This window comes from Carassius carassius, chromosome 32 (genome assembly GCF_963082965.1).
Source record: "Carassius carassius chromosome 32, fCarCar2.1, whole genome shotgun sequence".
NCBI lineage: Eukaryota > Metazoa > Chordata > Actinopteri > Cypriniformes > Cyprinidae > Carassius > Carassius carassius.
In genome coordinates, this window is record NC_081786.1 from 12,612,646 (window position 1) to 12,639,718 (window position 27,073).

A 27,073-nucleotide genomic window follows, 5' to 3' on the forward strand; every position below is an offset into this window, starting at 1 on the left:
ATAAACGGAGGTCTTGCGGGTTTGGAACAACATGAGGGTGAGTTATTAATGACATAAATTTCATTTTTGGGTGAACTATCCCTTTAAATGGAGTGAATGTGAGAAGTTTGAGGACCTGCCAGAAGGTGATTTTAAACATGCTTGAGAAGTTACAAACCACGCAATTGAAACATGGTTTATAATTAATTATTGCAGCTCTCTGGAATACTTGATTCTGATTGGTTAATTGCCAGATTTAGCGTTAAAGGGATAGTTCATCCATAAAGGGAAATTCTGTCATGACAGAATCTTTTTTTTGTTTTTTTTGGGTGAACTAATGTTTTTTAACTAATATCTTTGTTAAGTAGTCTATATGCTGGATCATGTACAGTGGTCATACTCAGGAAATAAACCCCTGTATTTTGTGTATTTGATTTTGAATTAATTTTCCTTAAAAAATGATATTAAATTATTTGACATGTTTGACATGATGTTAAAATACTTAACATTTCACTATAAAAAGTGGTCATAAAAAAGGGGAATTTGCAAGGGCGCACACACAAACACAAACAATAACATTTCACTGGCCAATGATGTCCTCAGGGTAAAGCCCCAGCTCAGCTAAACTCACCGACACAATATAAATCCGGAGTGGGCAGCCCGTCAGCAAGTTCTTGTAGCGCTGACGCGACCGTACGTGCTAGTTAAGGATAAAACTACATTTCCCAGCATTCTCTGCTCCGGCAGCTTTATTTATCCAATGGTCATTTGATGCGCTCCCCTGACAACCAATCGGACAGTAATCTCTTAATTCTAACAGTTAAATACCATGAAAATCCCTATTATCAGCCCTATTTACTTACTACATTTTCCACCTCCGGATACGCAACAGCAATGTTGTGATTTTGATGCAAGACACGTGTTTCACATCACCACGGATTTCAAGTTTTGAAGGTGAGATAATGCGCTTTTTCTTGAACTTCTGATTTACGTTACTTAGTGTTCGTGTATCAGTCCACTCACTTTTAAGGATGAAATAACAACTTGGCCGTTAGTTTAGCGCAAACCCAAAAAAGTAAAAATGTGTTTTATGTATTCTTTCTGAACCGTTTGCTCGGTTAACTGATATGTTTATTAACTGACAGATGCTGTCAGGTGTCCGCTCGTTGTGTAGAGGTTGGTCGGTTCGCAGCATGAGTTTATCGCCGCGTCAGATCAACCGATGGCCGAGCAACGAGTCCTCCGAGCCTCCTACGGACAGTCCTCGAGTCCTCATCACAGGTGCCATCTGTTTCCAGCAGTTCAAATAACGGGTGTGACTACCTGTAGTGTTTTGGTGGAAATAGTATTTAGCTGCATCATGTCTTCTGTGTTTTTTTCCCGAGCCTCGTAAGAGACAATCCTGTTGATCGCAATGACAATAGGTCGGGAATAAACTGTGGTAAAAGCGATCGCGTGCGCACAATGGAGCGCGCGGCTGTTTTATGCTTGTGCAACAGAGTGAGTAAATGGACTGTCAGTCGAAGTGGAGCTGACAAATGTCTGGACAATAACAATCACAGAGCTTATTTAAAATTTATTTGAGCCTGTTTTTGAAACTGCCATTTATGTGGGATTTCGCTCTACTTCATTTGCATGTGCACTGATTTGCCATCCCACATACATCAGTCTAGTCACTGAAATATAAACTTTGTTTTTAGTGGTCTACTGGAGATGATCACACATTATATGGTTTTTTTGTTGTGCATTTACTGTACCTCTGATCTCCAGTTTAGGCATTTTCATTTTAAAAATAATGCAGTAATTTTTTTTTTTAATGTTAGTGCCCTGTTATTTATTATGAGTGGTGAAGTTTCTGGTTGTAAAATGTGTGTTTAAGCTTCTTTAATTGTTGAAAGTGTTGTTCTCCTGTTAAAGGTGGCCTGGGACAGCTTGGAGTTGGACTAGCTGAAATGCTGAGGTTAGTGAACAGCTGCCTTTGGAGAAATTTGAAATCATACTCCAGAATGTACAGTTTTTACATCTTTGCATAGACTGGATATTTGCCTTGTCTTTGCATACTGTAGATGTAACCTTTTTTCATTTTCTGAGGTATATTCTTTATAAAAACCAAATAGCATTTAACTTTTTCTTTTGTTTATTCTGATTTGTAATCATATTTAATTCCTTTTCCATCAGGAAGCAGTACGGAAAGGAAAACATCATCCTGTCAGACATTAGGAGGCCTCCTGCTGAAGTTTATAACATGGGTATGTTGAAACTGAGACAGATGTACAGCTGTGATATGGGAAGGTGGTTGCATCAGTTGCAACATATATCAGAATCGGTATCAGAAAGAGCTTTATTGACTAGTATGCTTGCCCATACAAGGAATTTGTTTTAGTGACATAAGCTTCCAGTACACAGAGACAACAACACAGACAAAAAATAAAATAAAAAAATAAAAGTAAATATAAAGACAAATATTGCAAAATAAATAAAAAAAATAAAAACATAGTATGAACAGTTGTGCTATAGATTATAATAGGATAGAATAAATATAAGGATATTGCACATTTTTATTCCATAAGTGGGGAACATTTAACTGTTCATGAGGAAGATTGCCTGGGGGAGGAAACTGTTCTTGTGCCTGGCAGTCCTGGTAATTGCCAGATTGCAAAAGTTCAGAAAGAGGATAACTTGGATGTGACTTGTGAGGCATCCAGAGTGATTTTCTGAGCCCTTTTCCTCATCTATTTCCAGCAGTCCGAACGATTTTTTGTAGTCTTCTCATGTCTGATTTTGTTGCTGAACCAAACCAGACAGTTATTGAAGTGCACAGGACAGACTCAATGATGGCTGAGTAGAAATGTTTCAGCAGCTCCTGCGGCAGGTTAAACTTCCACAGCTGGCGAAGAAAGTACAACCTTTGTTGGCCTTTTTTAACAGTGGATTCAATGTGATTGTCCCACTTTAGGTCCTGAGAGATGGTGGTTCCCAGGAATCTGAATGACTCCACTTCCACCACAGTTGTGTCTATGATGGTGATTGGGGGGAGTGCAGGGGGGTTTCTCCTAAAGTCCACAATCATCTCCACTGTTTTGAGCGTGTTCAGCTCCAGGTTGTTAAGACTGCACCAGACAGCCAGCTGCTCAACCTCTTGTCTGTAGGCAGACTCGTCACCGTCCTGAATGAGACCGATGACTGTAGTTTGTCTGCAAACTTCAGGAGCTTGACAGAGGGTTCTTTAGAGGTGCAGTCGTTGGTGTACAGGGAGAAGAGCAGGGGGGAGAGAACACATCCCTGAAGAAAAGAGGCTCAGAAAATTACTCTGGATGCCTCACATGTCACATCCAAGTTATCCTCTTTCTGAGCCAGAACCAGTTTTTCAAACGACTTCATATATATAAAGCCACAAGGACAGTGTGGTGCCACAAACTGGCTATTAAAGTTTACAGTATTTTTTTTAATCACATGTCTCTTATATTTTAATTTCAGTAACAGTAAGGTAACATTGGTTAATGGAATTGCTAACATGAAAAACAATAAAAAAAATAATTTATTAACCTTTAGTAAAATTAATTTCTTCATACTATACTGTTCTATTTTTATATAGTATATATATATACTTTTTTATGAAGCAAGGTGGTTTTAAATTGATCAAAACGTTTCTGAAGGATAATTTGACATTGAAGACTGGACTAATGGCTGCTGAAAATCTCAACTTTTAATTTTTTATAGTGTATGTCGAACATTAATGAGCAATAGTATGTTTATGAATTAACATGAATGTACTAACCTGTATTAACTTAGAATCATGCTGTAAATGTTGTACAATTTGTTAGTTTCTAATGTTACCTACATTTCAATCACTTAGATTTATTTATATTCTAAAGTAGCCTATGTGAATAAAGCTCTCATTTAACCTCCAGTGTCTGATGGGTGATCCTCCTTGCAGGTCCTTTTGTATATGCTGACGTGCTGGACTATAAAAACCTGAGGGAATTAGTTGTGAATAACAGAGTCACCTGGCTGGTGCATTACAGTGCATTACTCAGTGCTATCGGGGAAGCTAATGTGGCTCTTGCCCGAACCATCAACATCACAGGTAGGAAAACTAACTAATTTAAAATGTAACAAATGTTCCAAAATTCCTGATGTCGCACATTCTTTCCTCCTCCTGTTGCCCCGTCCCGATCTTCTCTTGTCCTTCCCCCACTTCTCTTTCTTCAGGACTGCATAATGTGTTAGATCTGGCTCTGGAGAACTGCTTGCGACTGTTTGTCCCCAGTACCATAGGAGCATTCGGGCCTTCATCTCCCCGTGACCCAGCACCTGACCTCTGTATCCAGAGACCTCGCACCATTTATGGTGTTTCCAAAGTCCATGCAGAGCTGATGGGGGAAGTAAAGATTTATGTTTTTTATGTTCTTGTCTGTCTTGGGAAATTATTAATACATATTATATACTTTAAGATTTTTTTTTGGGTTGTTTTTGAAAGAAGTCAGTGTTTAAACCAAGTTTAGCTGCTATATAGTTTTTGTGAAAACTGTAATGAATTCTTTCATAATTCTTTGATGAATAGAAAGTTTAGTGAAAGCATGTATTTTAAAGTATTCTTTTTTTTCTTTTTTGATTTAATTTACTCAAAGGTTTAAAAGACAGTTGATCATGGTTTCCATAAAAAATATTGCAAACATATCTCATGAATACATTATTTTGTAAAAATATTAGAATAAAAAAAAAACAGTTATTTTAAATTGTAATATTATTTCACAATGTTAAATGCAGCCATTGTGATCATATACACTACCAGTCAAAAGTAGATTTTAATGTTCTTTAAAAAAGTCTCTTCTGCTTACCAAGCCTGCATTTATTTGATTTAAAATACAGCAAAAGCAGTAATATTGTGAAATATTTTTACTAATTAATATAACTGCTTTCCTTTGAAATATATTTTAAAATGTAATTTTTATTTTTTATTTATGTAATTTTTTATTCTTGTTAACAAAGCTGAAATTCCAGCATCATTACATGATCTTTCTAATATGCTGATTTGGTGGTGCAAAAATGTTACAAAAGATTGCCATTTCAGATAAATGCTGTTCTTCTGAACTTTCTACTCAAAGAAACCTGAAAAAATTATACTCAGCTGTTTTCAACATAGTAACAATAATACATGTTTTTGAACAGCAAATCAGCATATTAGAATAATTTCTGAAGGACCATGTGACTGGAGTGATGATGCTAAAAATTCAGCTTTGAAACCACCGGAATTACATTTTAAAATATATTTAAATAATAAACTGTTATTTTAAATAGTATATATATATATATATATATATATATATATATATATATATATATATATACATATATATATACACATACATAAACATTATTAATTTATTACATGATATATCATTATGAAATGCTAACATCCTAACTCTTTTCTGCTTGGATCAGTATCTCCACCATAAATATGGCCTGGATTTCCGATGCTTGCGATACCCAGGAGTCGTTTCTGCCCACACCAAGCCAGGAGGAGGCACTACTGGTAACCAGCCACTCTGCATTTCCTCACTTACATTCCTCACTTACAAGATTCCTCAATCTTTAGTTGTACATGAAGACACACACCTGTATTCACCCACTCATTCATAGCTTTGACATTTCCTTGCAGTTAACAACAGCTGACATATTTAATAGTATATGTCCTCTTTTCCTCAGATTATGCTGTTCAGATATTTCATGATGCCCTCAGCACCGGCCACCATGAATGTTACTTGCGCTCCAACACTCGGCTTCCCATGATGCACATATCTGACTGTCACAGGGCCACCATTGAGTTCATGCAGGCCCCTGAAAGCCAACTTTCCCTGCGTACTTACAACATCGCAGCCATGAGCTTCACACCTGAAGAAGTGGCAGAAGAGATTCGCAAACACCTGCCCCACCTGAGAGTCACATACAATCCTGATGCCATCCGGCAGACTATTGGTAAGAACAACAGTGAAAGAGAGAATAACCTTTTGAAAAAGTCTTAAATAATTTGTAATATTTCGACATAAAACTAAAAAAGTTACTCACCCTCAAGATAGAGATGAGTTTGTTTGTTCATTGGAACATATTTGGAGAGATTTAACATCACTTACTCACCAATAGATCCTCTGCAGTGAATGGGTACTGTCAAAATGAGTTTAACCCCTTTGCGGGTCAAAGATCGGCGACGGTCCCAGATTAATACTGTTTCACTTTCACAGCATGTTTAACATCACTCTCTTACTTGATCTGGACAAACTGTGCATCAGTTGAAAGTTTGAAGACTCTAGCGTCTATATTTGACCAATGTTTTGATGATAAAACATTGTTACAGTGACAGTTATTTAGTAATTTATGTCAGGAGTGCAAAATAATAAATCCGTATTATGCCACATTTTTAACAGAAATTCACCACTCATTCATATTCAGTCACATCCAGCGGTTTATTTGTGTTCACATCACTGAACAGCGTCAATAAGGATTTATAGACCAAAGATGCATACCTGCGGAGATATATGCATATATTTACTGATGTTTACTTCATATTTCTTCAGACAGAATCATAATTTCTATTAATTTTCCACTTATTTACAGGGTCTGATGATAAATAGCCTCTCCCAGCGCTGTGTGTGTGTGTGTGTGCATGCTCAGTGCTCGAGCTGTGGCTCAGACAGACTCTGATTGGTCCTTCGGCTTGTCAATCTTTTGAGTGTCATAACCGGACACCACCACATCGTGTCACATGGTTTATGTACACTTCCTGGTTGATTTCTGCCCACAACAATACACCTCTGTACACATGAAATATCCGAATAATAAACCCTAGTCAGAAAGAATCATGTGCAGAAACCTTTTTATTTTGGGTATGTCATTTCTGTCTCCATGCTGAAAATGGGGGGTGACTGGTAAGGGTTAACAAAAACATCACAATAATCCACATGACTCCAGACTATCAATTAATGTCTTGTGTAAAAGCTCTGTTTTTAAGAAACATGTCCATCATAAAGCATTAACTTCAAACTGTTGCTTCTGACCAAAATATGAGTTCATAATGAACCATGAAATCATGGTTCCTCCAGTGAAACAAGTCTATCCCCTGTTGTCCTCTCACATGTGTTTTGGACTGTTTTTCCTAGTAAATAGTGCTGATCTGTGCATATTTCTCTCCTAATTCAGATAAGATTTTCACTTCACAAAACAATAATTGAGTTTACTTATAGAGTTTAGATTATTTGTGGATTATTGTGATGTTTTTAACTGTTTGAATTTATTCTGACGGTACCCATTCCCCAAAGAGGCTTCATTGCTGAGCAAGTGCTGTAATGCTAAATTTCTTTAAATCATTTCCACTGAACAAACAAACTCGTCTACATCTTGGATGGCCAAATTTTCATTTTTGGGTGAACTATTCCTTTAATATGAATGTTCTTGTTTGATTTGTAGAAATAATCCATCTTGATCATTGTCTATCTGTAGGTGATTTTCTTGTATAATTAAAAAAAAACCTCTTACATTTTTGCAATGGCCCAAATGTTCATAAAATGTATTGTTGACTCTATAGCGGACAGCTGGCCAGTGCGGTTTGATGACTCTAATGCACGTCAGGACTGGGGCTGGAAGCCTGTGTATGGCCTGTCAGAGCTGGTCACAGACATGCTGGCCTCCATCCGTGAAAAAAGAACCAATGCAGGACTACCTGTCAGCTAGCAGGTCTTCTCAGGGACTGAAACACAGATCACCAGCACCTTTCCAGTACATTTCCAAACTCATTTATTTCTAATTTGGTAGCTGTTTCTTTAGACCAGGACTATCCATCAGTTAGAGAACTGCTGACACTGACGGTCCTCTAAATTTGTATGCTTGTGAAGAAAACATGTTAACCAACAGTGATAACTCACATTCTCTCACCGCTCAGGAGTCTCTGTCTTTCTTCTCTGTGATCTGTTTTTACATAGTTTTTAAGTTGTCATGGGACAGGGGAAAACAAGGACAGTATAATAATTATAATAATTATAATATTGCGCACATTAGAGATGAAACTGTACAATTGAATTATTTTAGAGACATCATACATAATATTAAAATAACAAGGTCAGCACTGAGAAAAAAAATTCTGGCTGGGGCAAACTTTTCAACTCTTGCTTTCCTAATTGTAACCAATCATAACATTCTTCTTGGGAGGGGCTGAATTTTGACCCCTCAGATGCTCCATTTGTACAGATACAGTAAGGGCCACTAGACACCTCGCTCTGTGCTCTAGACCACTCCATGTATTGGGCACAAGAGGAATGTGTATCAGTTTGAACACAGCCATGGGCAGAAAATACCTTAAACCACTACTACCTTTAGTGTGACTCAAAAAACTGCCTTTTTTCCAGCTGCTATCGCTGAGGAAATCACAGTTGCCTGAATTTTGGGTTCTGTTAAACCCACTTTTGTCTGTATTGCTTTTTTTTTATTTAGGGTCATTTATCAAAGGGCTCTGGGTTCACAATGCATAGTGTGATGGTGTGAATTAAGTACTTAATCGCTCAGCATTGGTGATGTAAAAAAATATACTGTTAAGAGTTTTTTACTGTTAAGAGTTAACTTTTTTTTTGTTAACTCAGAAGAACAGAACCACTGGATAAAACACCCAAAGAAGCCTTGCAATAGTAAAGGGGCTGTTCTTTGGCCTTGGCCTGTCTGAAAGTCTAAGTCTGCCCTGTATAGGCTACTGGTGCAGGAAAAAAATATATATAGTACAGACCAAAAGTTTGGAAACATTACTATTTTTAATGTTTTTGAAAGAAGTTTGTTCTGCTCATCAAGCCTGCATTTATTTGATCAAAAATACAGAAAAAACAGTAATATTGTGAAATATTATTACAACTTAAAATAATAGTTTTCTATTTGAATATACTTTAAAAAAATAATTTATTCCTTTGATGCAAAGCTGAATTTTCAGCATCATTACTCCAGCCTTCAGTGTCACATGTAACATCCAGTCTATCACATTATCATTTAGAAATCATTCTAATATTCTGATTTATTATGAGTGTTGGAAACAGTTCTGCTGTCTAATATATTTGATGAATAAAATGTTAAAAAGAACTGCATTTATTCAAAATAAAAAAATTCTAATAATATATATTCTAATAATATATTTTTTTACTATCACTTTTTATCAATTTAACACATCCTTGCTGAATAAAAGTATTGATTTTATTTAAAAAGAAGAAAGAAAAAAAATTACTGACCCCAAATTACTGACCAGTAGTGTATATTGTTATTACAAAATATTTATATTTTAAAAACATAGCTTCTTTTTTTTATTTTTTTACTTTTTATTCATCAAAGTATCCTAAAAAAGTATCACATGTTCTGAAAAAAATATTAAGCAGCAGAACTGTTTCCAACTTTGATAATGAATCATCATATTAGAATGATTTCTAAAGGATCATGTGATAATGATCCTAAAAATTCAGCTTTGCATCACAGAAATAAATAATATTTTAAAGTATAATAAATTTAAAAACAATTATTTTAAATTGTAATAATATATCACAATATTACATTTTTTTCTGTATTTTTGATCAAATAAATGCAGGCTTGATGAGCAGAAGAAACTTCTTTCAAAAACATTAAAAATAGTAATAATTCCAAACTTTTGGTCTGTACTGTATATATATGGGAAGTCGTGGCCTAATGGTTAGAGAGTCGGACTCCCAATCGAAAGGTTGTGAGTTCGAGTCCCGGGCCGGCAGGAATTGTGGGTGGGGGGAGTGCATGTACAGTTCTCTCTCCACCTTCAATACCACGACTTAGGTGCCCTTGAGCAAGGCATCGAACCCCCAACTGCTCCCCGGGCGCCGCAGCATAAATGGCTGCCCACTGCTCCGGGTGTGTGCTCACAGTGTGTGTGTGTGTTCACTGCTCTGTGTGTGTGCATTTCGGATGGGTTAAATGCAGAGCACAAATTCTGAGTATGGGTCACCATACTTGGCTGAATGTCACTTCACTTTTTTTTTTATATAGAATGACTCACTTTTCTTCTGATTTCTGTGTTAAAAGTTGAATCTGCTTTCATTTTTAGTTATTATTTAACCTCAAAGGTTATCAACGAATCTCATTAAGAACTGGTGGGACATTGCAGTGTATGTCAAATAAATGGCTTTAATACAGCAAACAGTTTATGAATGTCTTTGTTTTTTAGTGACCTCTGCAGTAGTAGTCACAAATAATAAACTAACAAAAATAACATGAAACAAAATTTAAAAAATTTGATATTTAATTTTCATGATAAATTCACCATATTATAAAACATTATGGCACTAAATAAAAAAATAAAAAAATAAAGCGATCAAGGTAGCGTTAAAAATATTTGAACAGGCACCGGAAGTGAGGTAAAAGCTGCCCCGGCGCAGTGGACTGTGGGACATCGTGCCATATTGACACGAAAGAAATGGACGCGGGGTTTTTCCGCGTAAGTCTAGCGTTCTTTTACAACTCTCGTGCTATAAATGTTGAATATGTTGTTTTGCGTGTGTTATTTGTCAGCTGGATGATTAGTTGGTTATTTCAAGGCTGTGTTTGGTGTGCTTCATTGGAGTGTGGCTGTAATGGCGGCTGCGTGAGAGAGCCAGCAAATACTCCACAGATTAAACAGGAACAACAGATTTAAGCATTCCAGCGCGTTGAACTTCATATTATCGCCATTATTCTTACAGATAAAATCCACTGTAACTTTATACAGTCAGCTGTGGTCTGGTTAGCTTAGTTAAATTAAAATACAGACTGTAACCAAAACCCAGACGGACCTCTTCTGCGTAATCGCGTGTGTGCGTGTGTAATATCATACTCAAATTGTGAAATAATTCGGTTTATTTTCAGTCTCATACTCCAATTGCATATTCACTTCAGATACAGAAAATATGAAGTTCTATCATATATTGTGTTTTAATCATGACTTCTTATTTCAGGGCACCAGTGCGGAGCAGGATAACCGCTTCAGCAACAAACATAAGAAGCTGTTGAAGCAACTCAAGTTTGCAGAATGTCTGGAGAAGAAGGTAGAAAATATGGAAATGCCTGTTTATTTATTTATTTTTTTTTTTTTTTTTTGCAAGTGTGTTCATAACACCTTGGTACCATAAACGTATTGCATATTGTGGTTCCCTAGATTTACTATAAATTGTCAGTTCAACCATGTAAGGATGCTGTTCTATATGGAAAATCCTGTTTCAAGATTGTTTTCTGATTCGTTGTTAGGTGGATATGACCAAGGTCAACCTGGAAGTCGTGAAGCCCTGGATAACCCAGCGAGTGACTGAGATCCTTGGCTTTGAGGATGATGTCGTCATCGAATTTGTCTTCAACCAGCTTGAGGAAAAGGTAGACGGCCGCTCTGCTCTTCCCACTTGCTGCAGTTATATATTAGATGCGTTTTGTTCTTTGGGAGGATGAGGAGAAGGTTTGAAGTTCAGTGAATAACTGCTGACAGTTTGAAACATTTGCCATGCGTAGATGAAACAGCAGAAAACATCTAACATCAGTCTTTAAGTGTCTGTCCGCTTTTAAAAAGACAGAAAAGTGGGTAAAAATTATATTCTCTCTCTCTGAAGATTTGATTTGTGACGACGTTCCTTTTGAACAGCAATGTTCTAATGTTGATGTGATTTATGATTTAAAAGGCCTGAACCAATATGGATCTTATTCCTTGCATCTGAAGTATAGCACCAACTCCTAATTAGATCTCACCTGAGCCCAAAGTCTCTCTGAATCCAACTCTCCCTTGATGATGAGCTTTATTTTTTGAGGTGAGTTATAAAGCAGGGTTTGACATTGTGCCAATGGTAGAGTCATTTCAGCTTTATCATTTTTGCCTTTCTGTTTCAGAGTCAAAGTTTAGCAGTAAATCTTAAACACAAAGGCCTGATTACCATTTTTGAATATGACATACAACCATTAAAGAATAAAAACGAAAAACATAACATTGCTCGTGAGATGATAGCGCAGTATGGCATTGGTGTAAGATGCCTATTTTATTCAAATAAAATGTATTAGTCAATACGTGTTATTCTCAGTCTCTGGGAATAGCTCCACTATCAGTTATAAAAAAAAATACATTGGTTTCTTGTGTATTTGCGTAATATGAAACAAAAAACGAGACATTTTAAATTTTGCGTTTTCTTTAGTTTAGATAAGCTCTGTTTATAAGTCAATGTTTTAGTCTCTAAAGATTTGATTTTCAGGAAGCTTTCGATTGGATTCCAGAGAGGTATTTGCTCCTATTAATGATACATAAAGGTTTTTCCTTATTTTCAGATCTAAAGAGGTGCTTTCAGTTTTTCTAATGGCATAGCCATACAGTATCTTAAAGGAATGCTTCAGGATCAGTACAGGATAAGTTTGATCAACAGCATTTGTGAAATAATAGAGAATGATTTCCTCATAGAATAATTTCAGGGTGGCTTAAAATTATTTGTCTTTTTAAAAATGATCAAAATCTGTCTTGCCAAATTTTCTTATAGAAGCACAAAATAAAATGTTTAATTAATTTAATATGTAAGCACTCCAAAGTATGAAAACAAGCAGCATTGTCATTATTTCAACAGAAATACCAGAGGAAATATCTTAGTGACAGTGAGTCCAAATGGTTGAGAACCACTGATCTAGGGTTTACAAAAATATACTTAAAATTTGTGAAAATTGCTATAGAAATAAATTTGAAAGAAATTAAAAATGTTCCTCTTCTGTTTAATTTTATTTCATACCTGTTAGAAATAAAATATACTTGTTCAATTTGTAATTTTTTTTAGTAGTATTAACGGTGAAAAGTAAATAAATAAAAAAAATGCTTCTCTTTTATAATCACAGTCTAAATGGGTCCATATGAATGCAAATATTGAATAGCGAATCATAATTTTGGGTACTTGGCGTTAAAAATACTTCAGTTATTCCACAGATGCTGCCATTGGAGCTTTACCTGTATTGAACCAGAAACATTCATTTTACTCATTTTAGTTCACCAGGTGCTCAGTCCTGCTCTTGGAGATCTACTTTACTGCAACATTTAGGTCCAGCTCTATTCTTATGTCAAAACACTGCTGTGATGTACATCTTCAGGAGCATGATTCAGCAAACCTGTCTTAGCACATGGATCTCATAGGTTTATTTTCCTCTTCATTTGTTGTAAATAAAGCGTTTTCTATGCCTTGTGTACTCATTATTGCTTGTTCGTCTCTTGCAATTTAGATAAATGATATAGCATTAAACTCAAGGTGATTGAGTGTGATGCAGTAGTGAGGCGGAGGCCAGCCAATGGAGCGCCTTTCTCTGCCCCATCCAGCCCACAGAGCCTGCGCCACTCACACTGAAGACAACTGGACTGTGCTTGCTTTGTGGGGTTTTGATGCACTCTGTTTGTGGACTGTAATGTTTCTATCTCTCAGGAGTTTGATATTGCACAGGAAGAGACAGCCCTAGTGATTTGGAAGGGTCTTATTGCTCCTTGAGGGGATGTGAACTGGGAGGGTACATCTCAGTTCAGATGATAACATGTAAACTTGTAATGCATGCTCAAAGGCAGTTTATTCATTTTAGTAGTGTTTTTCGTTGCTTTTATACAATTGGTTTATTAGGAAAAATTACATTCAGCTGTGGCTGTTGGTTTTAGAGACATTTTTGAGGCCCACAGGGACTGGGCTCTTGTTGAAAAGCAGCAGTTTACTTGTGTTCAGGAAGGGAAGGTATAGGTAGACTTTCAGAGATCACACTCTGGTTCTGTGTGAGTATTAACTGCATGGTTTCCTCCCCTCTCTCTTCCTCCCTGATGTTTGTGTTGCAGAATCCTGATGGGAAGATGATGCAGATTAATTTGACCGGGTTTCTGAATGGGAAAAATGCTCGGGAGTTCATGAAGGACCTCTGGCCGCTGTTACTAAGTGCCCAGGAGAACATTGCTGGTATCCCGTCTGCCTTCCTGGAGCAGAAGAAAGAGGAGATCAAACAGAGACAGGTGATGTAGAGAAGTTGCAAACTCGCATCATCACAGTTTTATTGGTTGGACTGTCCTTAAGTTTATATGATTGTATGTGTACAACATGTTTATAAATTCATAGTTGAGTGTTTAACAGTTTACATTCAGTAGAGTGTTTAACAGTTTTTCTTCTCTAATGTTCAGATTGAACAGGAGAAACTTGCCTCTCTGAAAAAAATAGATGAAGATAAAAGAGAGAAGGAGAGCAAAGAAAGAGCTCAGTCAAAAAGCCCTAAAAGGTTGGTTTTGGATTTCCTTTTACTATAAGTCTATGAAAAAAACATATAGGTTGGGACTTGATTTTGTCCATCTGGAATTGACAACAATCCAATCGTTTGCTAATTGCTGCAACGTGTTACAAGTATTTATTAAAGATTACGAGAACGCATGAATTAAAACATTGCAAAATAACAACAAAATTTTTCATTTTCGTTTTTACAATGACTTTAATCGTCAGTGTAAATAATGGATAATATTGTAAACTGGTCTTGTGCTTAACTGCTGTTTTTTTTTTTTTTTTTTTTTTCATTTCACTTATGCTCCCAGGAGGAAGTCCCGCTCACCTGTGAAGCGTGACCGTAAGTCCAGTCCCTCTCGATCTCCTCGCCGAAAACCGAGCCCGGCTGCCTCACCACCTTCCAGTCCGCCCAACCATAAAGAAGAACCAAAGCAAGAACCGGACCAATCAGAGAGCTCCAAACCAGAGCCGCTTGTTCAGGAGGCTTCCTCTACTAGGTAACTGTGGAGACCTGAGATTGCATTAAGGCCACCTTATATATATTTGTCGTTCAAGCTGCCTTTAACAAACAAGGACTTTGCATATGAATCTAAAATGTTCATTTATGCAAGTTCCATTTTGAGTGACTTTATTTTACTAAATGGTGCATAAAATTGCCTTTCTGCAGGATGAATTTTTAGACTGACTTTTTTTTTTCCCGTTCTACCTGTGATCTTCAGTGATCTTGTGGGTGACATGAAGCCGGACTCAGTGTCTGAGGCTGTGAAAGAGTCATCTCCAGAAAAAACATCCAAATCGGAAGACAGGCCCAAACCCAGAGACAGGGACAGAGAGAAGGATGGACGTAGAGATCGCCCACGTCAACGCTCTCGTTCACCTCGCTCCCGTAGACGACCTCGATCCCGCTCAAGGTAAGTCTTGTCTCTAATGGTGAAGCCATATGATTTCCTAGGTCCTTTTGTTTGCCTGCTATTGTGATTGAACGAGGGTTTAAGCTAATGTCTTTGCCTCAAGGTCATTCTCACCGCGTCGCAGAACTAGTCCCAGGAGGCGAATCTCTCCAAGACGTAGGAGCCCTCCTAGACGGAGACCCCCCTCTAGGCATAGACATAGCCGTTCACCTGTCAACAGGTCAGTCTTTTTTCTTTTTCTTTATAAATAGAAATAAATACTTTTAATCACCTAGGATGCATTAAATTGACAATTAAGACTTACTATAGTGTTACAAAATTATTTTTTTAAATAAATGCTGTTCTAAACTATTAAACAAAGAATCTTGAAAAAATTATCACAGTTTTCTGCAAAAATATTAAGCAGCACAGCATATGACACTGAATATTGGAGTAATGGATGCTGAAAATTAAGATTTTCCATCACAGGAATAAATAACATTTCAAAATATATAAATTAAAACTTTAATTTTAAAATTGTAATTGTTTCTTACATTTTTGATCAAATAAATCCACATTGGGTGAGCATAAGTCTTCCAAAAATATTAAAATTTTGAACGGTGTTGTTAAGCCACACTGAGTTTTGTAAATGTTCTCATGCCTTTTTACTCCACTTTATTACTAGATACATTGTGTTGACATGAACTTTTAAAAGTTAGTTCAACTTTGGTGTTTATCTGAACTTGTTCTTCCACCAGGCGGCGCTCTCGCTCCCGGTCCTCTTCTGGTAGTTCCTCTTCTCGGTCACCCCATAAGAGAGCAGGGAAACGTGGGTCAGCTACCCCGCCCAGAAAACTTCCACGTCGCTCTGACCCCTCCAGCCCTTCCAGAATACGAGGTCCTAGTCCTTCAAGAGCAGACACCAGCTCTTCAGGTTACATCCTTAAACTCAGTTTTGTTATCTTCATTTTAAAGTGGCTTAAATGTGATTTTAAAGTAAATGTACTTCAGATTATAGCTGATTCTTTGTGATTGTCTGAAATGGTTCCTCATCAATGCTGTGTTGCTTTTAGGATATTAAGCCAAAAGCCATTAAATGATTCTGACTATAATGCATCTAAAAATTTCAGCTGTGAAGCTCAGGCCTGGTGGAAGAAATGACTCACGCTCTCCTTCCCCTAAACCAAGGCAGTCTGATGCATCAGACTCCGGTGAGATTTGGTTCTTCAAGATGGATTTTTGTGCATGTCAGAAAGGTTTATGTGAAAAGACTTGCAGATTGTGTTGAAATAACATGATGAACTGATGTTACTGATTCTGCAGCTCATGTTTCATGAGACTCTTCTGTTTATTACAAAGATGAGGGGAGGATGCATGTTATGGATTTGTGTGTGTGTGTCACTGTTTTTGCACATCATGGGTGTGTGATGTTGGGCACATGGCTGTTTCTTGGGCACTGAAGGACTCCACTGCTTTGCGTTACAGAGGAGGAGAAGGTGGGGAAAGAGTCAACAGCAGATTCTGTCCAGCAGCGACGTCAGTATCGCAGACAGAATCAGCAGTCCTCTTCAGGTTACCACTTTTTTTTTTTTTTATGCTCCATCACACTCGTTTGTCCTCACCTCCCTTCTCTTCCTCTCACACCTGTGCTTGCAATAATTAATCATGTTGGTTGTGGGAGATTTATGCTAGTATATGTTCGATTTATTACTGATAACCATGTTGGTTTGCTTACAGACTCGGGTTCATCCTCTTCTTCTGAAGACGAAGGTCCGAGGAGGCAGAATAGGGGGGCAGGTACCAGGAATGGAGAATTCAGAAGGCGGCGTAGCCATTCACCTGCATCACCACGGAGAAGGCACAGAGATGCATCCCCAAGGTGAAAATCAACAATATTTGCATGTACTTTACATTTTCATTTGAAAATATAAGGAGGTTAACCTTATAAGGTCACTACTCAGATACTTTATTCACTTTAGTATAATAAATACATTTTTCAGATGAGTTGATTTTAGTTACTTAGTTAGAAGCTTGCTTAGTGCCATAGTTTTTTCTAGCGAACCAGTCCATTTAAAGATACATAAATTCTGTTGATACTCACTTGTAAAACTCAAAAAAGATTTTTTTATATTTTTAGTAAAACCTGATTTCTGTCCCTCAATTAAGTCTATTCACCCCAAATGGAGATTGTAAAAGTAATCCATGATTTGCTTGTCACACATGAACAGACCTATCTGGTTTGCTTAGGTTTTGTTAAACACATTTTGTGTTTTGAAAATAAAGGAAAGTTTTATGGGTTTGGATTGATACGTAGGTGAGTAAATTGGTTGAATTATAAGACATATGAACCAAAATCTGAATGAATTAAATTGAATCAAATTTGACATTGTGAATCAGAATCCATGCTCAGCCCTGTTGTTCACTCTTAGATTCATTATTACTGTGGAACACTGAGTTTAGACTCCCTTTCTGTCTTCCAGAAAGAGACGCTCTCCATCACCTGCTGGCCGCAGACATCGTTCACCTTCTCCTGTTCGCCGCCGTAGGTCACCCTCTCCTCCCCCAAGACGCAGGTAAAGTCCAACTAAGTTTCTGTGGTTTTGGGTTGTGAAGACTCTTTGACTGACTCATTTCTCCTCTCCTTCCTGTCTCAGATCTCCATCTCCACCTCATCGCCGCTTCACTCCCCCTATCCAACGCCGATACAGTCCCTCCCCTCTCCCAGCTCAAAAGAGACCCTCATCAGGGTCTCCACCCAAGCGCAGAAGGTCTCCCTCCCCTTTGTCCAAGCGTAGAGGGTCTCCTTCCCCCATTTCAAAACGTAGAGGTTCTCCTTCCCCCATTTCAAAACGTAGAGGTTCTCCTTCCCCGGTTTCCAAACGCAGAGGATCTCCTTCACCAGTGTCCAAACGCAGAGGATCTCCTTCACCAGTGTCCAAACGCAGAGGATCTCCTTCACCAGTGTCCAAACGCAGAGGATCTCCTTCACCAGTGTCCAAGCGTAGAGGATCTCCTTCACCAGTGTCCAAGCGTAGAGGGTCTCCTTCACCAGTGTCCAAACGCAGAGGATCTCCTTCACCAGTGTCCAAGCGTAGAGGGTCTCCATCAGTGTCCAAACGCAGAGGATCTCCTTCACCAGTGTCCAAACGCAGAGGATCTCCTTCACCAGTGTCCAAGCGTAGAGGATCTCCTTCACCAGTGTCCAAGCGTAGAGGGTCTCCTTCATCTGTGTCCAAACGCAGAGCGTCTCCCTCACCCATTGCTAAGCATAGAGGGTCTCCTTCACCTGTGTCCAAAAGCAGAGCATCTCCCTCACCCGTGGCCAAGCGTAGAGGGTCACCCTCTCCTGTGGCCAAACGTCGCCCCTCTCGATCCCCGAAACGGAGTCGTGGCAGTAGTCCAGGAAAAAGACGTACTCCGCCCTCTTCTGCTTCACCCCCACCCCGCCACCGTAGAAGTCCCCCTGCAGCCCGAGGCAGAGATGCTCGTTCTTCTCCTCACAGCACTCGAGTGTCTTCCAGTCCTCTGCCCCGATACGGCCCCTCTGGTTCATCCCCACAGAGACAAAGACGTCAGACGTCCCCGTCTCATAGTACCAGACCCATTCGCAGGGTTTCCCGCACGCCAGAGCCACGCAAATCTCAGAGGTATGTTTTTTATTTATTTTATTTTATAGTTCCACTTCTATCTTTATCTATCAGATGTGATGATCTCTGAATGACTGTGTATTCCTGTCATTTTGTAGAGGTTCTCAGAGCCCCCAGCCAGTAAGGAGGCAGGTTTCACGTTCTCCATCTGCTTCTCCTCCTCCTGCTCCAACGGCTCACAAGCGGCCTGCTTCTGTCTCACCTTCTCGCTCTGCTAGCCGTTCTCCACCTCCACCTGCCAAAAAGAACAGCAGCGTTTCCCCGAGCCCATCACCTAACAAGGTATGTCACACCTGCCCAAAAAGTCTCACTTTTTTTAAAAAACGTATTAAAATCACTGATACTTATGATGTTGCTGTTTTTTACATGGTATGGTTTTACTTGAAGTCAAAATTATTTCTTTGATGGTTTTCTAGAACTCTGATGCTGAAGGTAGTAAGAAGAAGAAAAAGAAGAAAGAAAAGAAACACAAGAAAGAGAAGAAACACAAGAAGCATAAGAAACAGAAAAAGGAGAAGAGTGGAGAAGAAAAGAGTGGAGGGGCGACAGGAGGACACGGACAGGAAGCAGAGCCAGATTCTGATCAGAAAAAGGTGAAGTTACACTTTTAAAGCTGTATGAACAGTCAGTATAAAATAGGCTGGTTTCTCCAGTAATATTAATGTATCTCTGCATTTGCCATATTTTTTAATATACTACCGTTCATATATTTTGAGGTTTTTTTATGCGTTTAGAAACTGATCATTTTTTCAGTTCTTTGCAGAAAGTTAGGAAGGACAGCATTTATTTGAAATGGTTGCGAAATGCTACAGAAATCTTTTGAAACCTTTAATGCATCCCTGCTGAATAAAGCCATATTATTTTTACTTTGCTTACCCTAAAACTCTGAATGGTAGTTTAAATGGATTTGTTAAAGTTCTAGTCAAATGTATCAAGAACTTCTCTCAGAAAGAAGATTTTACATGGTGTCTCTGTTGTGAAACAGTATTATCCATGAGTCAGACATAATTAATGCTACCTTTCTTGAAGGAATCAGAGAGTGAAGTAGAAGACAGTTTGGATGATCTGGAGAAGCAACTACGTGAGAAAGCTCTCCGCTCAATGAGGAAGGCCCAGATGTCCCCATCATCTCAGTCCTGAGGAAATATCCATCACACCCCACATCTCCCACTTTTTCTTCCACTCTCTGCATTTTAAATGTTTGATGTTGGTTCAGCTTTAGAATGTACAAATTGTCCAAATTCACCCTAGACTTTTGTTAGTTTGGATTTTTTTTTGGCATGTTAATTGCTGAGGAGTTTTTTTAGATGTGGAAATGATTGAGCAACTGAAATTTCTTCATCAGATTCTGCCCTCCTTTCCACCCTTAAATACTGTTGACAACTTTATCCGAAAAACAAACCCCTTTTTTATTCCCCGATTCTCCCTTTCCCCCATAATTCCTGTGTAGCTTTTATGGTCATGATAAAACAAATTGAAAAGCTTATTTGCAGTTTTGAGTTAATAATGTACAAGTTAGCCTATGAATTCTCTTTACTTCAGCAGGACTTTTTATGAGAGTTTTGTTTGTGTGGACAGCAGACCCCTGCGTGTTTGTCCTCTTGTGTGCATGATCAATAAACCAAAACACCCAGAGAGCGGATCCAGCAGGCTGCTCTCTCTGTTTAACTGAGCATTGTGGCAGTGCTTGAGCTCTACTGTACACTTGAGAACAAATCAGTGAAGTCTGTTTTCATCCTTTATTTTTTTGCTTTATATTTTTTGTAACCTAAGTTGTTTGAAATGGTTGAAGCCTGCAGTAATTTCAGGCTTTGAACGGTCACATTAAAATGAAAAAAAAAAAATCTATTTTTGTCTCAAATCTTTTTCTTTAAATTGCATAAAAATGGCATGTTTACATCCGTAATTTGTTGATTCCCAAAAGTGGCTAAATGAGAAACCAAGCCAGTATGAGAGCATTACGTACATTGCATTTGTGAAAGTGACAGTGACGTGACGTTCAGCCAAGTATGGTGACCCATACTCAGAATTCTTGCTCTGCATTTAACCCATCCGAAGTGCACACACACAGAGCAGTGAACACACACACACTGTGAACACACACCCGGAGCAGTGGGCAGCCATTTATGCTGCGGTGCCTGGGGAGCAGTTTGGGGTTCGGTGCCTTGCTCAAGGGCACCTAAGTCGTGGTATTGAAGGTGGAGAGAGAACTGTACATGCACTCTCCCCACCCACAATTCCTGCCGGCCCGAGACTCAAACTCACAATCCTTTGATTGTGAGTCCGACTCGCTAACCATTAGGCCATGACTTCCCATTTGAGATGCATACAAGGCTGTTTTACATATGTTTTCTAATCCAATGTGGTCTAGAAGGTTCTTCGGAAAGCCTGTGGTGTTCCAGGTCTGGTGATGACATGATAATCAACTGCTGTACATGTTATCTTGTGTCGTCACCTTGGCAACACTTAGTGACAAATCTTCAGTAGCAACAAATGAAAGCTCAGTGAGTTCTTATTGTGTAGTGCAGTTAACAAGGACTGATCTGCAAAAAAACAGCCCAAGGCAACAATGTTTATGCCCTGGTTGTTATTTTATAATGCCACCTGCTTCCTAACTGGCCACAGGCAGCTGTGAGAATACATAGGCGTTTAAGAGATAAACATGAAGTCTGTCTTTATGGTTGTCCCTAGAGGTCAGATTAAGTGATGGAGAGCTTTGTTTCTGGATCATCTGTGTTTCTTTGTGCAGTGTGCTGGAAGATCATTGTTCATAACAAAGACCTAAACAGAAATACTTGCTCTTGTTTTGTTTTTGCTTTGTTTAATTTTGGGGTTTCTTCAAGGAACTACGAAGCCATTCGAGGCTACAAACATGGCTAACCAAATTACCTTCGCAATTTATGTTCGATTAACCTTTTTTTTTGGTTTAAAAAAAACAATTATTTAAAACTGCTATTTTAACAACCACATTTTTGGGTTTATCAGATAATCACAAGTCAAAACCAGAACTTGTTCTAGTTTCTATATTTACGCTGCATGTTCTGTTATGATCTGAAGCATTTTGTTGTTTCTTTTGTTCTATTTAGAATTGAATGCATGCTATGCTTTTGCCAATTACTTATTAAAAGGCAACGCCATGTGCAACTGACATGCCACTGTCCTGACAATTTATCTTACCTGGGCACATCAATATTGCGTCATTTTTCTCATGCTGAAAAACAGTAGTTACTGCATTTGCATTACTGTAAAGGGTGGGTATAGATATTAATAAATCATAATTTGACAGGTATAATTTTTTGTTGTTGAGTTGTACTAGCTATTTTTTTGGTTGGAAGTAGCAAAATCTGACAGGTTATCACAAATAGACAAAACGCTGGAGTGGGAGATCTGCTTTGTTATTAGACTTAACTAAGGTATCAATAAGGATACTTTTTTTAAATTAATCGTCAATTATCGCCACCTACTGGTATAATGGTAACTTACAGAAAAGGAGTCTAATGGACCAGTGAACACAAGATTCGAATCATTTGAATCAAAACATTAAATAAATCCACGCCAACCAGTTTCCCGCATAAATATTCTATAATTTTAACGAAATTATTAGGTTAAATATATTTATGTATACATTTCTTTAGGGGTATCCCTAAATATATATATATGGCTAAACTATCTTACTGAAACTTATTAACTTTTTGTTGTAAAGCGCTTTTTCACTAGCAGTAAAACATGACTTATACTGTCCTTATAATACAAGTCAAATAACTTTACTATCCAAATTAGCAGTATTATAAAACACTTAAGGAAGCGCCAGCTCTCTAGTGCACGCGTCATGTGCTCTATAACGTTACTGATTCTGCGTGCGCCCGTTTCGTTCACTCTGCGCATGACATCACCGCCTTAAATACTCCAGTTGCTTTTCCCCATTTCTGTCGGAGGAGACATAGAGGTTTTTCAGTGATGTGTTTCTAGGCAGCGGGACCTCGTGGAAAAAAGTGGCATTTTTTGTTTTATTTTAACGGACTCTCTGTTTTTCGGTTGCCCTTGGAAAAACCGCAGAGTGGTATTCGTGCTCGAGAAACTCGGTTCGAGAAAGAGGGAGGCGTGAAAGGAAAACTTTTTGTGCCAAGGTGAAGAAATCGAGGTTTGTTGTTTGCGAACGAGTCTAAAGACAAAAGTTGGGGATGTCTCTCTCGGTACCTCAGAACGGTGTAAAGGGGGATAACGAACCCGTCATCGAGCTTTTTGTGAAGGTAAGAGCCAGACTAAAAACTCCAATCGTTGAAGTAAAGATTAAAGAGACCCAAAAATTAAAATTGTCATCATATATTCATAAAAACCTCTACGAATAATGTTTTTTGGTTAATGCAAACTATTTTAGAGAGAACAAAACACGGTCACCTTGCTTTCAATATATGTTAAAAAGATGTGATGGAATTGAATGGAGACCGATTCTGTCAGTCCTAAACGTTCACACTAACGTTACAGGCTTCTGTTGTAATTTGAATCACAATTCTGTTTTCTCTTGATAAGTAAACAATTAACAGTTAAAGCGACCACCTTAATATGTCTAAAACAATGTCAGAGAATTGATTCATCCGTTGTGTTTAACAGTAAGAGTGAACGATGATGACACTGTGACCATGTGAATGTCAAATGGGTGGAGGCTTTTTCTCAATATCTGTCTATGTGCTGCTCCTTTTAGATTTTTATGATTATATATAACCGAAATAAAGGGATAAGAGTTTGCTCCCTCAGCCAAATGCACAAAGCATGCGGGTTTGCATGGAAAACCGACAACAATGTACATCTGCAGTTCCCAATCCCGACCGCAGGAAATCCGTCCGGTCCAGGATACAGAGTAACACTGGAGCCGAAAGAGCTCAAATGTGCTCTGCCAGAGTTTTATCTGTTAGGAAAGGACGTTGTATTTAATACCCTTTGAATGGATGAAACCGCATTTTGTTTCTGTATCTACTACAGGATTGTTTTGCCTTCATAACAGAGTTTCATATTTTAACTCCACACAGGAATCAGTCTGTGTTTATTGTAACCAGAGATGGTGTCAGGATCTATTTATTGTTGCTTTGCTGCTTAAGACTAAACTCTTGGTCATATCCAATATAAACTGAAGCGAAGGAATCCGGTCCTCCCTTGGATCTTTGAGTAATCAAACTGGAATTATTCAAATTCCTCTCCACTTCTGGAACCCTGCTGTCCTCTTTCTTTCCTTTTCTCTTCTTTTTCTCTCCCTCTAAAGGCCTTCTACCCGGCAGAGCGGGAAAACTCCTGAAAGACTGATAGGAGGGTGAGAAGAGAAGTGGAGGAGGGGAGGGAGTTCCTGAAAGAGGAGGGGGCTGCCAGCAGTGGATGTTTAGAGACTGCGAGATCTGTTTAGAAGTGCGTAACAAGCTCTCCTCTCCGACCTGCATAGTTACTAAACTACTGGTGCATTAAAGCTCAGAGGACTTTGGATCTCAGACATGAAAACGCTGACCAGGTGTATATGATTCCCAAGGCTTTAATTAAAGGATGCCCCTGCTGTATTAGATTGACCATAATTAATAATTCAAAGAACATAACAGCAGTTTGTCACGTTACAAGGCACATCTATAGGTCCGCTCTTTTTGGAAGTTGTTAAGTGACCCTAGAAAATACTAGAAGAGACTGATATTTTAAGTATGGGCTTCGGTTTCTAACCGATTGACTGATTGATTTTAAAAAAAAACCTAGTAAATCTGAAAAGTGCAGTTCTCTTTACTGTATTGCATTTGTTTTTACTGTACTGTATATGAGCTTTGGGTAGGACATATTGAAAATTTTCTTTAAAAAATATTTATAATTTCTTTTATTATATTGACGTTTATAAATATAATAATTTTTTAGTGCATATAGCGTTTTTTTTATAAGCAGCAAAATATATTCTTTGAATTTAAAATGCTTTATTTTTAAATGTTTGTACGTGTGTGTGTGTGTGTGTGTGAATACACACACATACACATACAAACATTTAAAAATAAAGCATTTTAAATTTAAATATTTTAAATATTTTTAGAAATATTTATAACAAATATAATATATAAGGTTATTCTCACTTAAAAGAGCATTTGAGTACATTTTGTCAATGTTCATAAGTACATTAACATTTAGATGGCTTCTAGCTAATGCAAACAATTGCACAAAACTCTAATTTGCATTTCATAGTGTTTTTACAATAAAGTCTCCATCCTGTTGCCATTTTTAAGAGTATTTTGCAGTGTCTTGCTATGATGCCACACTGTATGAAGTGCTTGATATTTTTGTGGTAACATGCTGTAGTCCGCCGTGATCCTGATCTCATGTGATGCTGTTTTTATGAATGGGAAAGTCTAGAAAGGATTGTCTTTTATTGCTGCTGTCATATTTTTAGATTCAGCTTGACCACACAGCAGTGTTGCCTGATCATTACATCGAGAATCATCATCGAAAATTAGTGCATGAGCATTGAAACCGTTCTCCTGCTTTTGTGGCTTTGATATGGAACGGCATGAAGAGAGACCTCCGGTCACTCTTATTCAGAGTCTGCTGATGTGCTGCAGTGACACTTACACTGTCTGTGTTTTGTTTCTATTGCACCTGGGCAAAGAGAGTTTCATTTTATTTGTTTGAAAGTGCACACATGCTGCAGCAGAAAGATAATGTTGACATCGCTCTCTTCCTTTCTGTCGTTTTATGTCCCTCTCATTCATAATTAACAGCATGTATGTAATGCATCTTTGTTCCACCTTTTCTTTCTGCACAACATCACAGCAGGACCAGCCCCTTTGTTGCCATAGAAACCAGGCAAACCTTGCTTCTGCTGGCGGCTGATAATGCAGTCGTCTCCCTTCCTCCCTCCCTCCCTCTGTACAGCCGCACCTGCTGGTCATCTTCACCACGTGGACGCCCAGATTTTTGCTTTAATCGCAGTAAAGCACACTGCAGCGTGTGCTGATGTACAGTACATTTCAAAAAGGGTTCGAACACACTTCTTGTGCTGCTGAATCTGATCAGTGCTTGCTGGTTTAGAAGGTTTTGTTTTGCTCTTAGTTGGCTATCTATCCTCAGTGTGCTCTAATGGATTTGAGATTTAGAGATCAACCTCAGAGCTTTAATGGGATCAGCGTCTCTTAAATTAATGTGACTTCTCTAGAGTATGATGCAGCAGTAATGAAGCCTTGGAGAGAGCAAAGATTTGCAGTTCTTATGATTATTGGATGTTAGGCTTATTTTTATTTTTTACGGAAACGCTACCACATCTAGAAGTGTGGTAAATTCTAGATATTTTTAGAAAACATTCCAGGACTTTTCTCCATATAAAAGACTTCAATGGTAGCCAACAGCTTTAAAGGACTCTACACAATCCCATATAGAATATCCCATATATATTTAAATATTACATTTTAGAAAATGACTAGATTTGAAGCTAGCAAAAAAAAAGCCTTTTGAAGCTGCATTGAAACTGCAATTTGGACCTTCAACCACCATTGAAGTCCACTATATTAAGAAAAATCCTGGCATGTTTTCCTCAAAAAGGAAGTGAACTACTCCTTTAATTGTGCGTGTAGATTTAAAATAGAGTAAAAGAAATATGTTTTTAAAAGTTCTTTTAAAAAAAATTACAGTTTTTGGTTTATCTGCCATAATTAAAATAATTAACAAAATGTGTTGTTCTCTTATCTTTATTCTTGAATTTTATTATGTGCATCCCTAATTTAAAAGGGCTTACAAAAGCAAATATTGTTATAACTATTGCTCAGTTTTGCATTGACAAGTGTCATTTACATTTTCTTTAAAATACATAGATCATTAATAATCTACCCAATCCTCTACCTACATGTGCATACAGGGTCAAAACTAGCTCTGTAAAGGGAGCCAGATCACCATGTGACCGTGGTAATGTTTACTCAACAGAAGGACACTGGCACTCAGGTGCTTTACACCGTCCAGGTGCTGATGATGCAACCACAATAACCCTTGCTCTGCTTTGATTGGTTCTTTAGATTAATTATTGTTTATGCTGCATGCAGAGTCAGATGACTTCAGTGTTTTGTCTGTGTTTTAGCTGATGTTAGCAATTGTTCTCTGCAGAGTTATAGTTTAATTGCTGCTTATGAATTCAAGGCCAAAGTTTGGTCGTATTTGTTAACTTTGCATGTATTTTTTGAAGGAACTGTTTGCTCCTTTGACAGTAAAAAAGGAAATGTTGACCTTTTAAAAAAAAAAAAAAATGTAGTTTAATTTTTTTGGTATTCATGTGGAG

At 37.9% G+C, this 27,073-nt stretch overlaps 3 protein-coding genes across 6 annotated transcripts in view; all 3 read left to right on the forward strand.

Moving 5' to 3' along the window:
- Nucleotides 1-763: 763 nt before the first annotated feature.
- LOC132113236 (L-threonine 3-dehydrogenase, mitochondrial-like) lies at nucleotides 764-8,102 on the forward strand. Its single transcript, XM_059521046.1, has 9 exons — nucleotides 764-933; nucleotides 1,125-1,260; nucleotides 1,897-1,939; nucleotides 2,158-2,228; nucleotides 3,917-4,066; nucleotides 4,192-4,364; nucleotides 5,425-5,515; nucleotides 5,689-5,958; nucleotides 7,562-8,102. The coding sequence occupies exons 2-9, from the start codon at nucleotides 1,125-1,127 to the stop codon at nucleotides 7,705-7,707; spliced, it is 1,080 nt and encodes a 359-aa protein (XP_059377029.1). The 5' UTR covers nucleotides 764-933; the 3' UTR covers nucleotides 7,708-8,102.
- A 2,259-nt stretch (nucleotides 8,103-10,361) lies between these two features.
- On the forward strand, nucleotides 10,362-20,562 carry LOC132112731 (serine/arginine repetitive matrix protein 1-like). Of its 4 annotated transcripts, XM_059520369.1 has the most exons (18): nucleotides 10,363-10,465; nucleotides 10,962-11,051; nucleotides 11,251-11,373; nucleotides 13,829-13,999; nucleotides 14,165-14,259; nucleotides 14,567-14,755; nucleotides 14,978-15,169; nucleotides 15,273-15,389; nucleotides 15,907-16,082; nucleotides 16,279-16,359; nucleotides 16,634-16,720; nucleotides 16,886-17,027; nucleotides 17,629-17,721; nucleotides 17,803-18,374; nucleotides 18,435-18,795; nucleotides 18,894-19,077; nucleotides 19,212-19,388; nucleotides 19,825-20,562. In XM_059520369.1, the coding sequence occupies exons 1-18, from the start codon at nucleotides 10,445-10,447 to the stop codon at nucleotides 19,933-19,935; spliced, it is 2,982 nt and encodes a 993-aa protein (XP_059376352.1). In that variant the 5' UTR covers nucleotides 10,363-10,444; the 3' UTR covers nucleotides 19,936-20,562. The 4 variants fall into 4 exon arrangements, with proteins under 4 accessions (XP_059376354.1, XP_059376352.1, XP_059376351.1 ...); XM_059520371.1 differs by having other exon boundaries at nucleotides 10,362-10,465; nucleotides 17,803-18,795; nucleotides 19,832-20,562; XM_059520368.1 differs by having other exon boundaries at nucleotides 17,803-18,795.
- A 2,108-nt stretch (nucleotides 20,563-22,670) lies between these two features.
- clic4 (chloride intracellular channel 4) overlaps nucleotides 22,671-27,073 on the forward strand; it is a 23,034-nt gene continuing 18,631 nt past the window's right edge. The window contains exon 1 of the mRNA XM_059520383.1: nucleotides 22,671-23,045. Within this exon, the coding sequence (XP_059376366.1) occupies nucleotides 22,977-23,045 (69 nt within the window). The 5' untranslated portion in view covers nucleotides 22,671-22,976. The remainder of the gene's footprint in view (nucleotides 23,046-27,073) is intronic.